The sequence below is a fragment of the Drosophila subpulchrella genome, chromosome 2R, assembly GCF_014743375.2.
Source record: "Drosophila subpulchrella strain 33 F10 #4 breed RU33 chromosome 2R, RU_Dsub_v1.1 Primary Assembly, whole genome shotgun sequence".
NCBI classification, from domain to species: Eukaryota; Metazoa; Arthropoda; class Insecta; order Diptera; family Drosophilidae; genus Drosophila; species Drosophila subpulchrella.
The window spans coordinates 19,551,316-19,565,506 of record NC_050611.1 but is presented as its reverse complement, the minus strand read 5'-3'; the positions used below and the strand labels follow the sequence as shown (position 1 = coordinate 19,565,506).

General features: G+C 40.8%; 1 protein-coding gene across 18 annotated transcripts in view; it reads right to left on the bottom strand.

Annotated features, from left to right (window-relative positions):
* The window catches only part of LOC119550916 (plectin), a 36,557-nt gene extending 23,772 nt beyond the window's left edge, over nt 1–12,785 (bottom strand). For 9 of the 18 annotated variants that reach the window (XM_037859916.1, XM_037859918.1, XM_037859912.1 and 6 more), the window contains exons 1-9: nt 12,713–12,785; nt 11,148–11,617; nt 8,221–8,582; nt 7,389–7,598; nt 6,536–6,652; nt 5,458–5,891; nt 4,635–4,881; nt 4,514–4,569; nt 1,668–1,721 (exon numbers count right to left, since the gene is read on the bottom strand). In XM_037859916.1, coding sequence (XP_037715844.1) covers nt 1,668–1,721; nt 4,514–4,569; nt 4,635–4,881; nt 5,458–5,891; nt 6,536–6,650 — 906 coding nt within the window. In that variant the 5' untranslated portion in view covers nt 6,651–6,652; nt 7,389–7,598; nt 8,221–8,582; nt 11,148–11,617; nt 12,713–12,785. The remainder of the gene's footprint in view (nt 1–1,667; nt 1,722–4,513; nt 4,570–4,634; nt 4,882–5,457; nt 5,892–6,535; nt 6,653–7,388; nt 7,599–8,220; nt 8,583–11,147; nt 11,618–12,712) is intronic. The other 9 variants (XM_037859924.1, XM_037859919.1, XM_037859923.1 and 6 more) reach the window with 4 other exon arrangements.
* Nucleotides 12,786–14,191: the final 1,406 nt, after the last annotated feature.

Genomic DNA, 14,191 nt, shown 5'->3' with positions numbered 1-14,191 from the left:
CCCGTGTTTTCCGTGCTCCATGCCCATTATTATTTATGCGTATGCATAGGACACACAGGGCTGGTACTTTCTTTGTGTGGGTGTGTGTGTGAGGGTGTCGTGTGAGTTTTATTTAGTGACCTGCGAGTGAAATGCCCGTCCGCAATCATGAACGTCCGGGGTAAATTTAATATAGAGCTGGCCAGTATTTTATGGTATTTCAGTCATGAATTAAAGCCCTGAATTATATGATATGGCACAATTTTCACTGCTTTCCTGCAGGGTGATTAATACATCCCCCAATTATAGCCAAATTTATGCTTTATTTACGTAATCTTAGTGGTGCAAATAAGCTTTCTATTTATGAGGAAATGCTTTTGAATTTGGGATTTATGCCTAAAACATGTGTCTTTATTAAACAACATTTATTTATGGAACTTGAAAAGGTTTTCGTAAAAATAATCAAGCCTTGAAGTCTTGGTTTATATCTTTGGTAATCAATCTTTCATTTAGTTCTTTGATTATTTTAAATTTACGACAGAATAAAACCAATTATATTTAAGGACATTGAAACTTGTTTACCATATGATATTGAATTTCGGATTTATGTTTTAAATATGTGTCTTTATTAAACAACATTTCTTTATGGGACTTGAAAAGGTTTTCCTAAAAATAATCAAGGCTTGAAGGCTTGGTTTATATCTTAGGTGATCAATCTTTCATTTAGTTCTTTGATTATTTTAAATTTACGACAGAATAAAACCAATTATATTTAAAGACATTGAAAACTTGTTTACCATATGTTATTGAACTTTGGATTATGTCTTTATTAAACAACATTTCTTTATGGAACTTGAAAAGATTTTACTAAAAATAACCAAGCCTTGAAGGCATGGTTTATATCTTAGGTGTTCAATCTTTTATTTAGTTTTTACGACATAATAAAACCAATTATATTAATGTCCTAATAAAACAAATTATATATAAGGACATTGAAAACTTGTTTACCATATGATATACTTTTGAAGGTCCTTTTCTTAGTTGGTTTGTATCTAAAGTATTCCTTCTCAATCACCAATTATTAACTAAGTTTTTAAAAGGTGTGCTGCCTGTAAACTATCATAAGTATATGAATCTTAAACCCTATAGCAGTTTTCCCCAAGATGCTTATTATATAATATGTTTGTATTCCCTTCCCTTTTCTTCTTTTTTGTGAAACCTTTCCAGGATATCCCCAGGCTTAGCCCCCCTCCTTAGTTCTGCCCCAACGCACTTGAGTCCGCTCCTGATTCGGCATGTGCCGATCCCCAATCCCCGTAAAACATCTGAGGGCCCCGCTTACCCCTTTGGTGCCTTTTGGCTTAGGTTGCTAATTAAAATTCAGCCATTGGCATCGTTTTGCATAGTTTCTAATTTGCCAGAGTGTAATAGTAAAAGAAAAAGAGAGATGGAGAAAAGGAGAGAGCGGGACGGGTGATAAAACCAAGTGAGGGCGAGCCAAACAACATGAATATTTGAATATGGATTTGTGTGGTCTGGCATACTGAGCAGCATACTAAGCTTTGGTCATCGGCAGTCGGGGGTTAAGACGGGTTGGATTGGCCCTAAGAAGGTCTTTAGCTCGGAGTCTTTTTTTTTTTTCTTATATTTTTTTTTTTTTGTTCTACGAGTAGCAAACATACACTCACCCTAACCCCTTGCTCCTCCTGAGCGTATTTCTTGATTTCACGCTCCAAATCAAGCTGTCTCGTTGTTGTTGTTTTGGTTGTTGTTTTCGTTGTTTTTGTTGTTTCGTTGTTGGGGTCACCAGAAGTGAGAAGGTTGAGTATCGCATAAGTTTGTTAGATTTGTGTACATATTATATGTAAGCGTGCAAGAGTGCCTGGTTTGGGGGGTAAAAGTTTGAGCATCAAGCAGACAAAGTGGCGTCGGTTAAATGGCCATAAGAAGTAGACAATAAAACCAAGAGGACTCTCGTAAAAAGTATATTCGCCTATATATGTATTCCTATATTCCCAGCCGAGATACATATCTGTGCATATATACATGCGTGCCCAGGGCCTCTGGCCTTACATAAGAGTGCCAAAAGTGGGGAAAAGTCGATTCAATGCGGCTCAACTTGGGCCAACTGGCTAAACAAGATGAATTATTGAAAGTTTTTTTTCTCGAATGGGGGCCTCGCAACTGCAGTTTGCAATAAATAGAATCTGCACCGAAAATAGGAAATGTAAAACGCAGTGACCTCGAAAGAACTGCGCCAGCCGATTGCTCTCTTTTCCGGCCCTGTTAACGCGGCGTATACGCAACAACTTTTAATTGCTCGCCCTGCTAAAAAAAAAAATAGGGAAAAAAGCCGAAGAGCGAGGCGAAATTTGTTTTCTTTTGTATGGGCATGTGGGCGGGCTCTTAGCCCTGTTTTGTGGGCTGATTTTTAATTACTGCTGTCCGGACCGTGTAACTATGCCGCATTTCCTCCCACCATTTGTTTGCTTTATCAGTGACAAATTAATTTCGAGCCTCGCCAATCGCCGGTCAAGGCATTTGTTGTCCATCCCCCCCCCCATTAAATTGGTATAATATAATATAAGCCAAAGACCCCCTGGTCTGGCTGAAAAAAATGTACAAAGCATTACGCAGAAATGAAATGCGATTCCCGAAAAATGCCAGTGGGCAGTGAGCCAACAAAAAAAGGGGCACCAAAAAACGCCATTTGAATACTTATTGTTCGGGGGGAATGCCATAGAAATGGATGTTGAGCTTATGCAAATGGTTTTAACGCCACGGGGACTCAATGCAGTGCGCAGATAAAATATGAAGTTCAAAATTGAGTCAAGGATGCTGGCCATTCTGGGCTAATATCTGTCATTTTTATGGCCATTCATTGATGGCACAAAGCACTGAAAACTGGACTTCTTTGACTTTTCAGCCAGATGAATTGCCATTGATAGATGCACAAAAGGCAGGGTTTAAAGAAAGTTGAGCTGTTCGCTTCGAAGAAACTTAAATGCCAATCGGATAATAAGAATATTTTGCCAACTGTGTATTCCCTTTGGCCTTTTCTCGGCTCTCCAGCGTCTGTTGTCCTTAAATAGATTTTGTTTCTGTATCAAGGTTATTTATGCTGCCCACTGGGAATGTGCCCAACTGTCTGACCAAGCTCTCGAAATGCCTTTTCCCATTTTCCTACAGCTTTCCCACTTTTCCCCACAGCTTGGCTGGCTGCCTTTTGTTTCTGTTTGCGCTTAATATTACGCATACGCCGTGTGTGGTTGTGTGGGAGTTTAGCTGGGGGCAAACATGTAATTACAGGGGGGATACAGAACTTTGGATCAGTAATAAGCAGTTGGTAGTTTGCCATGTCCTTGGGGAGGTCGGTGGGTAAAAAGTTAAGCTGCATTTGCCGCAACTCCAGACTTATTTCAGATTGATTTCCCAGGGGGGGGGGGGGGGGGGGGGGGGGGAGGTTACAGAGGGTCTAGCACTACCCTCGATAAATAATGGAATGCAACAATGGAAATGGTGCGGGAAAATGCACTTTTCCTCGGCTTTGGCAATGCATTACTGCCAAATGCTGCATACATAAATGGGCCACGCGAAGATGCATCCATTGTGGCGCCGAAAAGTGTGCAACAAAATCGAGATTTTATTGGGCGGCGAACAATGAAATGACTAAGCTGCCGTCTGAGTGTGCGTGACTGTGAATGTGTGGGTGTTTTGTACATGTATGGGTAGTGCACTGCACTTAATGTTAATTTGAACGACGTTCATTGATGTTGACTGTAGACTGCTGACTGCTGACTGCTGACTGCCGACTGTTGACTGCCTCCACTGTCCTCATTCTCGTCGGCACAAAGTTGCAAATTAATTAAGCGACAACGGCAACAAGAACAAAACAGTGCAAAATATGCAAAACATGTAGCAAACTGAATGAAACGTGTCATTGTGTGTGTGTGTGTGACAATGTGGGAAATGAAAAATCAACAGTGGAAAACTGTGTGAAAACACTAGGAACTCAACTCAAGCTTCAGTTGGCATAAAAGCGAACATTTTCTAGGCTCTACTTTGGGTTTTTTTTTCCACTAGTTTGTAACAGTTATAAAGCGGTATGTATATATAAGTTAAGTGTGTGTGTGTGTGTGTGTGTAGGTAAGGTATATAGAGTATATAAGGCATGTGTGTATTGGGGTTAAAATAAAAGTTCTTAAAGTTCTGATGTTGCATCAAATGTTTTTTAAACTCAAGATGCATAAAAAGTGTATTTTTTTCGTGTTCAGAGAAATTGGGCAGGCGGGGGAGAAAGGGAGAAAGTCCCCCCTCTCTCCCCCCGCTGCCCGTGTACGAAATCATTCTCTAGAGCATTGTTTGCCGAACGAAAGAAAATTAGAGAGATAGAGATTGACAGAGATATACGAAGGTAGACAGAGAGATGGCGGAGATTGGGGAGCGAGATAGGGTATAGTCGACCTAGACCTCGTCCCTTTTCCGGGGTGGAGGAGTGGCAAGGGGCTCCAAGGCATCTGATCGGGGGACTTACCTGTTTCTGGGCCATGGCCTGCATCTGCTGGAACATCTGGCGCTCCTCCTCTTTGCCTGGAAATGTAGGAAAGTATCTTAGTTAGTTGATATGCTTATCTTTTAATGTATTAAAGACTCACCCATTCCCTTGGCCTGCAGCATTTCCAGCAGCTTCTTGATGCTCTCGTCGCGGGCAATCAGCGTTTGCTTCTGGGTCTCCACCCGGCACTCGAGATCCTTGATCGTCTCGCGCAGGATGCTGATCTCCCGCTGCAAGTGGTCGTTCTCCGCGTAGATCGCCTCCATCTGCTGCTGCATCTCCAAGTTGGGCTGCCGCATCCGCAGGCGCAGCTCCTCCTCCAGCTGACGCACCAACATGGCTTGTTTCTAAGGGGGATTTATTGGTAATATGTATTAGAAGAGGTATAAAAGATATCCCAAATGTAGTCCCAAAGATATCTGTTAAATACTTCTAGCTTTAACAATTCGAATTCCATAGAATCTTGGTTTCTATATCATGGATTTGATGAAAGTTTTTAAAGGCCTTTAACTGTATTAAATTCTCCATATATATTTGTGTGTCTTTTTGGGTTCTAGTTGACAAGTACTATGTTATAAATGAGTTTCGGATTATAAGTAAAATGATTTTTGAAGCTTTTGTTATTCAGCGATTCTGAACTTGATAAAAAGGTGTAACGTACAATTAGAATTTAAATGAATTGTGTTTTTATAACAAAAGTATGAAGTATCACTGGTTATTAAATGTTAGAAAGACGGTTTCCTATAGAAGCGAAAATCTAATGATACAAATCGTCTTAGGATTATAAGACTTAGGGGAGATGTATAGTACACCCGATAAAGATTATGCATTTATTAAAATTTTAAGATATTGTGTCCTTCCTTATTGAAGAAGAAGAAATACACTTGGCAAAATCATAAAGTTACAACCATCCATCGACTCACCTGATTCTCCGTGCTTAGTAGCTTCAACTGATCATTGATCAGACTGTACTTGGCACTCTCCTCCTTGCGCAGGGCCCGCTCCTTCTTGAGCTCCGGCGACCAGAAGGTCTTGATGCTGTGCATCGAGCTGCCCAGCTTTTGGTTGGTCAGCTCCAGTTCCCTTTTCAGGTTGCCCAGCTCCCGCTGCAGGTCGGTGTTCTGGTGCTGCAGGTCGCCCAAATAAGCTCGATCCGATGTGGGGCCCATGCCCGTATTATATCCACCCATGGCACTGGGACTCTGCCTGGCCGATCTGCCATAGAGCTCGTCCTCTAGATACAGTCCCCTTTCTAAGGACCTGTCCCGGGAACGATCGCGAGGCTCCCGAATGGGTATGAACTCGCGATCGTGGGGATCGACGAGTCCGCCGCGATCCAGCGATTGGTAGCGGGTTCCTAGGGGGATATTCCAAATTAAGCATTAGTTTATCGGTTTATAAAATGGAGTTCCACAGAGCGAGTTCAGATCTAAGATCTTGTTTATATATTTCGAAGTCAATTGGAACCTGTTCTTCTATAAATATATGTTATCTTTTATATTATCTTATTAGAAACAAGTTTAGACTATTGACAACAAAATAATTTCATTATTACTAAAAGATTTCCGAGTAAGCTAAAAACTAATTTTCCTGTTTTGAAAACAAGATAGGATTAACCTTGTTATGGATAGTATCTGGTCTAAACACATTTAGAATTTTAGCAATGCATTATATATTATAATATAAGATGATTTTCAAAGTAGCCTAATACTTATTTTCCTGTTTAGAAAACAAGGTAGGACTATCCATATTAGTCCTTAGTCTGTAAACATATGCTTTGAGCTCGGGTAATGTCTTTTTTTTTTCTAAGATTTATATTTACTTAACCTTAACTTAAAGATATTATCTATAGATAACATATTATAACATATGTTTATAATATAATTAAGATATTATATTTATATTTTGCATTATATATCTTTATATATAATTCAAGTTCCAAGATCCAGCTCAGATTGACTTCGATAATATATCATTTCAGGGTGCTCAGACGGTCATTACTTGGATAGTCCATGGCATGGGCCATCGGTGGTCTGCTGGCGCTCCGGCTGCGATGGTGACCCGCTCCGGCCGGACTGGTTGGCTCATCCATGTCGCGGTAGTATGGACTGCCCATTGCTGAAAGTCACACACACACAGAATTCATGAGGATGACCAAATGAGGATGACAGAACGGACGGGTGGTGGTTTTATCTCTGGTGGTGGTTCAGGTGGTTGTTTCGTGTTTTTCGTTTCGGCTCCTCATCCGGCCACCAGAACAAAAAGAACGCAACCAAAAAAAAAAAGTATACAGAGTGTTTTTCTTTTTTTTTTTTTTTTCTAGAGGTGGCAACTAGTGCAGTGGAGTCTCTGCCTCATTTTCTTATTTTTTCGGTTAGGTTAGGTTAGTGGCAAGGAACGCAGGTAACTCAGGAGAAAAAAAACGGAAATGCAAAAGGAAAATAAAGGAAAAATCAACAAACGAAGGCTGGGGAAAAGTGTTTGTCGTGTTCTGGCTTTGCTTTCTACACCCACAATTCCCGACCCCCAAACCACAGCTCGTAAACCCGCTACATTGTGTGTCCTGACTTCTGGCTTATTTCTCATATTTCAGCCCACCTTCGAGGGCTATAAACTAAGTTTTCCCCGGCACGAAATCATTTTGCACGTCGAGAGCACGAAACTAAATTTGCGGTTCCACCAACGTCCTTGTTCGTCAGTTTCCAGTGTTTGCTGTACAGTGTTCAGTGCTCAGTGCTCAGTGCTCGGCTCATATTAAATGGTTTATTTAAGAGGCCCCCAATGGCGGCCAAATGCTAATTAGCTGGCGTAATCAAGTGCTGACCCCGTTCAAGTGCAAAACAGTTTAGCTAACCATAATTGTAATCCAGTTTGAGGCTTTGATATCAAACGCGCGGCTCCGGGCAAAGTTTCCAGTGATAGTGATGGTTTCAAGGTGCTCTTTTCCGCAGTGGTTTTCCCCTTTTCTTCTTTTTTTTTGCGTAAATGGCTCAGCTGTGGGCCATTTCCCAGTCCTGTTTTCCTTGGCTCGCCCGGTTCTAATGCAATTTCCCGGCAGCTGCAACTGCGTGGCGGAAAATTCCCAACCCAACCCAACCCCCCCCGCATGGAATTCAATTTGCATGTGTTTGAGTGCCGTTTGTGTGGGTTAATTGAAATGAAAATCGGTTCGAGATTCGCAGGATGAGTGAAGCGAAACGAAATACGAAATAAATGAAAATCGAATCAAGTGAAATGAAATGAAATCAAATCAAATTTATGTACCATGCGCATGCGTGTGATGTTAGACAGAAATAATAGAGTTTAGTTAGAAATTGCATTAGTTGAGTCGACTACAAATAGTACGAAATGAAAATAGTTATATCTATGTATATATATATATGGCGGTTATACAAGTAGAGAGCTAGCGAGCGTAATACATGAATCTTGAAACAGAAGCGTTAATTTTGCATAATTTGGAATAACATTTTCTAGATCGGTTTAAGCATCGGCCAATTGTAATCGTAATGGGGGGGGAGAAATAATCAGCAAATGTTCGCCGGGCTCTCGGGCACAAAGAAGATACTGGCCAAAGTGCTGGACTACGTTTGTGCACAGATTGCAAGGACTATATGTCCAGAGATTCGGTTCGGTATCGGTTCTTAGTTTTTTGGTTGTTTTATTTATGGTTTGGAGTGATCATTCACCTAAAGGACTTCCGCGTGGAGCGCCGTAGTCCCGGGATGGGGATCGATCGACCGTCGGCAATTCCTGGAGACGCCGCACGCGACCCGGACTGCGCACACCAGAGCTAGTTACTGGATTATAATCGTCACGTGACATAATCCGCGGCTCATCCGCGGCATGCAATCAAGTGCCAAATGGAACTGCAACTGGAACGGGAACGGGAAGTTGAACTGGGCAAACGCTAAATGCAACGTTGAACTTTGATTTCGGTTCTCTGGGTTGGTTTATTGTATTGGCCTCTCGGTTGATATGCTCGGTTTTGATTGATTAATTGATTGATCTATTCGCGACTCTCTCTCTCTCTCTCTCTCTTGTGCGGCATCTGCAAGTGGAAGAAGTGAGAAGAGAACGAAAAAAACATACACACAAATAGTACAATGCGCTTTCTCGTGATAAAACATTATATTACATTACGCATACGCCCCGCTGCCCACTGAAAGCCAAGGCTTCTTTGCATTTAAATTGGCCCTAGCTCAACTTGCATATCCTTAACCTTTTTACCTAAATCTCAGCCAGTAGCTGTCTCACTACCGGGCCATAAGCGCATAAACAAATAGCATAAACAGTCTGAAAAGGACTCAAAAGTAAGGGGGATGGATGGTTGCGGTGGGGCGAACACATCTCGCCGAGCATTGCATTATGGCCGCTCTATGCAAATGCGTGTTTTCTATGGAGACGGCTACAAATCGCATGCAAATTGCCACTTGAGCGGTTGCTTCTCGGCTAAAAAGGAAGTCTTCCACAGAAGCTGTCGAGCGGAGTTTATGCGGAGCATCTAATATTGATTTTGGACTGGGTTTGAGTTCTACTCTGTTAAAGGTATTTTAAAACTGAAAACAAGCCTTTGAAACTTTGGCAAATATTCATCTTAATGATTTATATATTTGTTTTAATTTAGCTTGAAGATAAATATATTGTATTGTATAATACAATTTGTATTACTAGGCATTTTAACGAATACCAACAACTTTTAGAGCACTGTCATTTGTTCTTGAAAAAGAAGCTTATGTTTAATTACTCTCTTAAACTTAAGCTTCAATCAAAATATTATATAAAGACATCTATTCAGAATATACTTCGGACTTAAGAATTGAATTTAAGAAGCGCTCAAGAACTTTCTAAATGAAGTTTTCTAACCAACTTGTCAATTACTTCCATTAGGTAAAGTAAAAGATACTTTTATGTTTTGTTATATTCTGCCTTTAACTTCATTTATTTCATGTTATATAACTTGCATTGTGCCAATAAATCTCCTAAAATAAATTCCAAAATAATCTTTTAAGCATTTATATCATCATTTCTGCCTTAAGTCTTTGATTTTATAGGCTTTGGAGATTTTAGATATTTTTGTGAATGCCCTGAATAGCAAATTGCAATTAAGCCGCCCGCATAAACAATGCGACATGGCGAATGCTGATTTTTTTTTTTGCCTAGGCTGCTTTGAATGGGCTAAGAGTGCGGATATCAACGGCAGCAGCTGCAGCGGCTCAAATGAAAGCTAAACGAATCAGCAAGCCGGAAGCCCATTCACACAGCCATGAGAAGGAAGTCTCCGCCCGAGCCGGAGCCTCAACCAGTGCCTCTGTGTGCCAGAGAATGGCGACATAAAAAGATGGAGGAAGCGCCAGCAGATGAGGTCAGGATATGGCAGACAGGCCATAAAATATCAGGCCCAGATTCGATTACATCGCCATGCCATTAGGGAGCCCCAGGCACTGCACTTTGCTGGGCAAACATATCCCTATATATATATAGACCAGTATATATGTATATATGCAGAGAGGGAGACGGATTGCACTTTGAGCTGCATACTTAAGGGACCTGGAGCTAAAACTGGAACCCCCCGTACGATTGTTGTCCGTACTTCGGACTTCGGACAGCCGGAGGCCATCTTATCAGGCTATCTGCTCCGGGGGTCCTCCACCCCAAAACAAACATGTTGAATAGCCCCGAAAAAATAGAGGAACTAGAGAGGCGTCCCCGGAGAAAGCCGGAGAATGGAGAGAGAACTCACCACACTGTGGGTAGTGCGCAAATGCGTATCCTATACCATCTACCATCTACCGTACCATCGCTTTCTCCGCTCTGCCCGCTCACAACAATAGCGTCATCGTAAAATATTTTGCCGTATTTTGTTGTTACCACTGCCCCAATGTATGGATTGGCGGCGTTTTCTTCACACAAACACACACTCATACACACAGGGGCACATGTAAAATAAGGTTAAAATTTGAAATCAATAAAAGTTATTCGACTGATCTAAAATTAGAGCAGGCAACTCAAATAACAACCGAAAGAAATAAATAATAAAGGCAAACACCGCAGCATTGACACGCAACCCCCATAAAAAAAATGGGAGAAACTCCCTAAAAAAACTGGCAAATCATGCGAGCATACGAATGCGTTGAGCCTGCCCCACAAAGAACCATCCACACAGATCTAATTATAAGTTTCCAAATTGCTTGCCAATCTCTGAATGATTGATTGATCGAACGGGGCGTATGGGTAATGCATGGAAAGAAGACTAAAGTTACACGCTAAACTAAGTTACTTGGCTACTAGTACTAGTACTCCAACTAAATCTAGGCAATCGCTCTCTTTTGGTAGAATCAAATAAATCACAACAGATACGAACAGGAGATATAGGGGAGTTATAAAGAGAGAAACAAAGGCAGGCATGAAAACAGATTACTCATAACTGATAACGTTTACATTATGGGAGCTCCTGTTACACAAGGCAAACGCACACAAATCAGAAATCAATATCTCGCTTACGGTTCACATCACAAATTGAAGTTCTTTCTGTGTGTTATGTTGGTATGTGTGTGCGAGTGTGAGTGTGAGTATGGGTGTCGTTACGTATACGTAATATGGTTAAATAGCTCACCCGCTTTGCTTAGGCGATGAATTTTGAATGATTTTCCTTAACGAACTGCGGGCGAATGAAAAACTGGCCAATCTAGCTGCTCCCCCTGCTCCTCCAGCTCCTCTAGCTCCTCTTTCGAATCCTTCTAATCCGGCTGCTCCTCGACTTCCGCTTCCGGTTTTCAGAGCCCGCACACACTGACACACACACACACGCGCCGAGCTGCAACTACATGTGTGTGTGGGCGATTTGTTGCTCGTCTTTATGGCCGCTGGCAATGCAATGGCGGTTGTGTTTGTTTATGTGTTCGTTGTCGGGCGGCTCAATGGGCATTTCCGGTTCCGGTTCGGCTAGCTGCTTGCACTAATTTAGTTCACTCGATGACACTGGCTTAGTTAGTTAGTTAGTCTGTTGACTCTCGTGGCGTGCGCTCGCTGGCTAATTGCATTTTGTGTTTATGATTTAAACGGCTTTTGGTTTTATGTACATGGCTGTGTTTGGGGAGGATAATTAAACCGCGTGAGTTTCTAGCTAAACTAATTAAAGTCTTCATTCACTTTGAGGTTTTTGCTGTGTGTTCTTTGTGTTTCTATATATTTTTTTTGAAGTGGTTTTGGTGGCTTCGTGCTTAACGAGCATATTTTTTACACTCGCTCCCAATGACACACATTCGAGGCACCCACACAAACACAGACACACCAATACAGCGATACAGAGAGATACGGAGTTGAAGAGTGCTACGTAAAAATGGAGTGGAGAGTGCTCTACGCACGAGTTACGCTTACGAACAACGTAAGGAACGACGTAACGCCAGGGGTGGGGGCTGGGAGTTGAGTGGGTGTTTAGGGTGGCCCAACATTATGCTGGCGAGCCCCCCCCCCCACTCTAGGCTCTGTTATACAGCTTATGGCTTTTCAAACTTAATGTCTCTTTGTAGGCGTATGTGTGTGTGTGGTTAAGAGTGTGTGAGTGTGGCTTATATGTAGGTTGAAGCAATTTATAATAATTTTTCTGCTTTTTGCCCCAATCGATAGGCAGCGTTTAGTGGGCCAGATTACTCCTTTTGATTGACAGTGTGTGTGTCCTATACACACACACAAGTAAAAACCTATACATATATATATATTTAGAGGGTGTATCTTTAATGGTTTCTTGAGTTTGTCACACGATTTTGGGCGCTGTAGGCGGCTTTTTGCCTCGCTTTCAGCTCTTTTTTTTGCACTTTTTTTTGCAGGAAATCACTTTTCTGTATCCAGGGAGCAGCCTCTAGCGCTATTGCTGCCACTCACGCACACTCACTCACTCGCACTAGCACACACACACACGCACACATTCACAGCGATACACACACATTAATGGTTATTTTATATATTTAATTGAAGCACTTTTTGCCAGTCAATGGAATTTTCTCGCGCTGTTTTTTTTCACTTTTCTCCGCTGCGAATGCAATTAAGTTGCTTTTTTCTTGGCCTTATACATTTCTCAGCCAGATACATATACTGAGTGTGTGTTCGTGTGTGTGTGTGTGTGGGCATGCGAGAGTGTGTGGGTATTCGTGTCAGTGTGTGTGTGTGTGTGTTCCTAACCCAAAAATGTATTGTGCGGCAGCTGAGGTGGCCCGTTTTCGGCAACGCCGTGTCCAACTAACTACCCTCAAAGAACTGAGCGCCGCTCGTGCGAGCCAGTCGCTAATATAGTCGCCGATTCCTTTGGCAAGTGGTGAGTTTTCCGACTTTTCCGACTAGCTCTGGGGATAGTGAGAGAGCTGGCTGGAGAGCGAGCGCGATTGCAATCAATGAATTTTCCTTTTGGCGCTCGCGCAGTTCGGCGAGTGCTGGCATTTCGAGGCGGCGCGAGCTGCCAGGAAAATGGGTTCCGGAATTCCAATACCAAAATATGAAGCCAGCGCATTGCGTTACGCCAGCCGAAAGTGGGTCTTACGTACCGTTCCGCATTTCCTGCTGGCAATGCTGAGCGCCAACTATTCGAACCGCCCTCAAAAGTGGGCTACATATAATGAAATAATCACAAGCTATGGCGAAGAAAAATAAATATTATATTATAATAATAAATAATAAATATAAAGTGAGCTACATATTATGAAATATTGACAAGCTATGGCGAAGAAAAATAAGTATTATATTATAATATTTTTCTAAATACAGGTTACTAAGGTATTTATCATTTATTTTATTTACATAAGCCTAGCCTAAAAGTCAAAATGAAAACCTTTTCTTAACACATGCTAGGATTAATTGAAACCAAACATAAGCATTTTTATAACTATCTATAACAATATCTATATTGAAACCAAACCTAAGCATTTTTATAACTATCTATAACTATATTTTTTTAAAAAAGCTAGGCTTAAAAATGTATATTATATTTTTTGGGAATAGTTGGTAGAGATTAAGTTAGCATTTGTAATAATAATACGTTTTTACCTTTCAGTTTTTTGATGCTGTATAAAAGCTTTTGAAGGATATTTGTGAAAGTAAAGTATATCTACATTTAGTAACATGCTTAGTAGCATTGTAAAGATGATTGATAAATATTTCAAAATTAATTTGAACAGAAAAAAGCTTTAAAGTCAAATTGACATTAAGAAATACTGAAATTATTGAAATGAACGAAAATAAATATCAAACATTTAAGTAGCAGAAAGTTGATACCACTAGTTCAAAGGACAACAATAATATTCTTTTATCTTCGTATACATCGTTTTATAGCCATTAGGTTGGCTGATCAACGTTAAATAAATGAATATGTTATACTAAAAATAACATTGATATTCATGAAAATAACAATTTGACTGGTATAGATTATAATGTTTAGGCAGCTCCTAAGATCAAATTTACGAAATTCCTATTTTGTAAGCTGAAAAATATTTTCATTCCTTAAACAGTTTGATAAAAGTGGTGAATATACTAAAAGTGCTGATAACTCCCATACGTTATAAGATATTTATACACTAAAACTTTGATGGTCAAAATTGTTTGTGTGTAAGACAGTCAATCTTTCCTTAAAGCCTCCCAGTTGACGAATTGCTTTAACTAAAAGCCTTC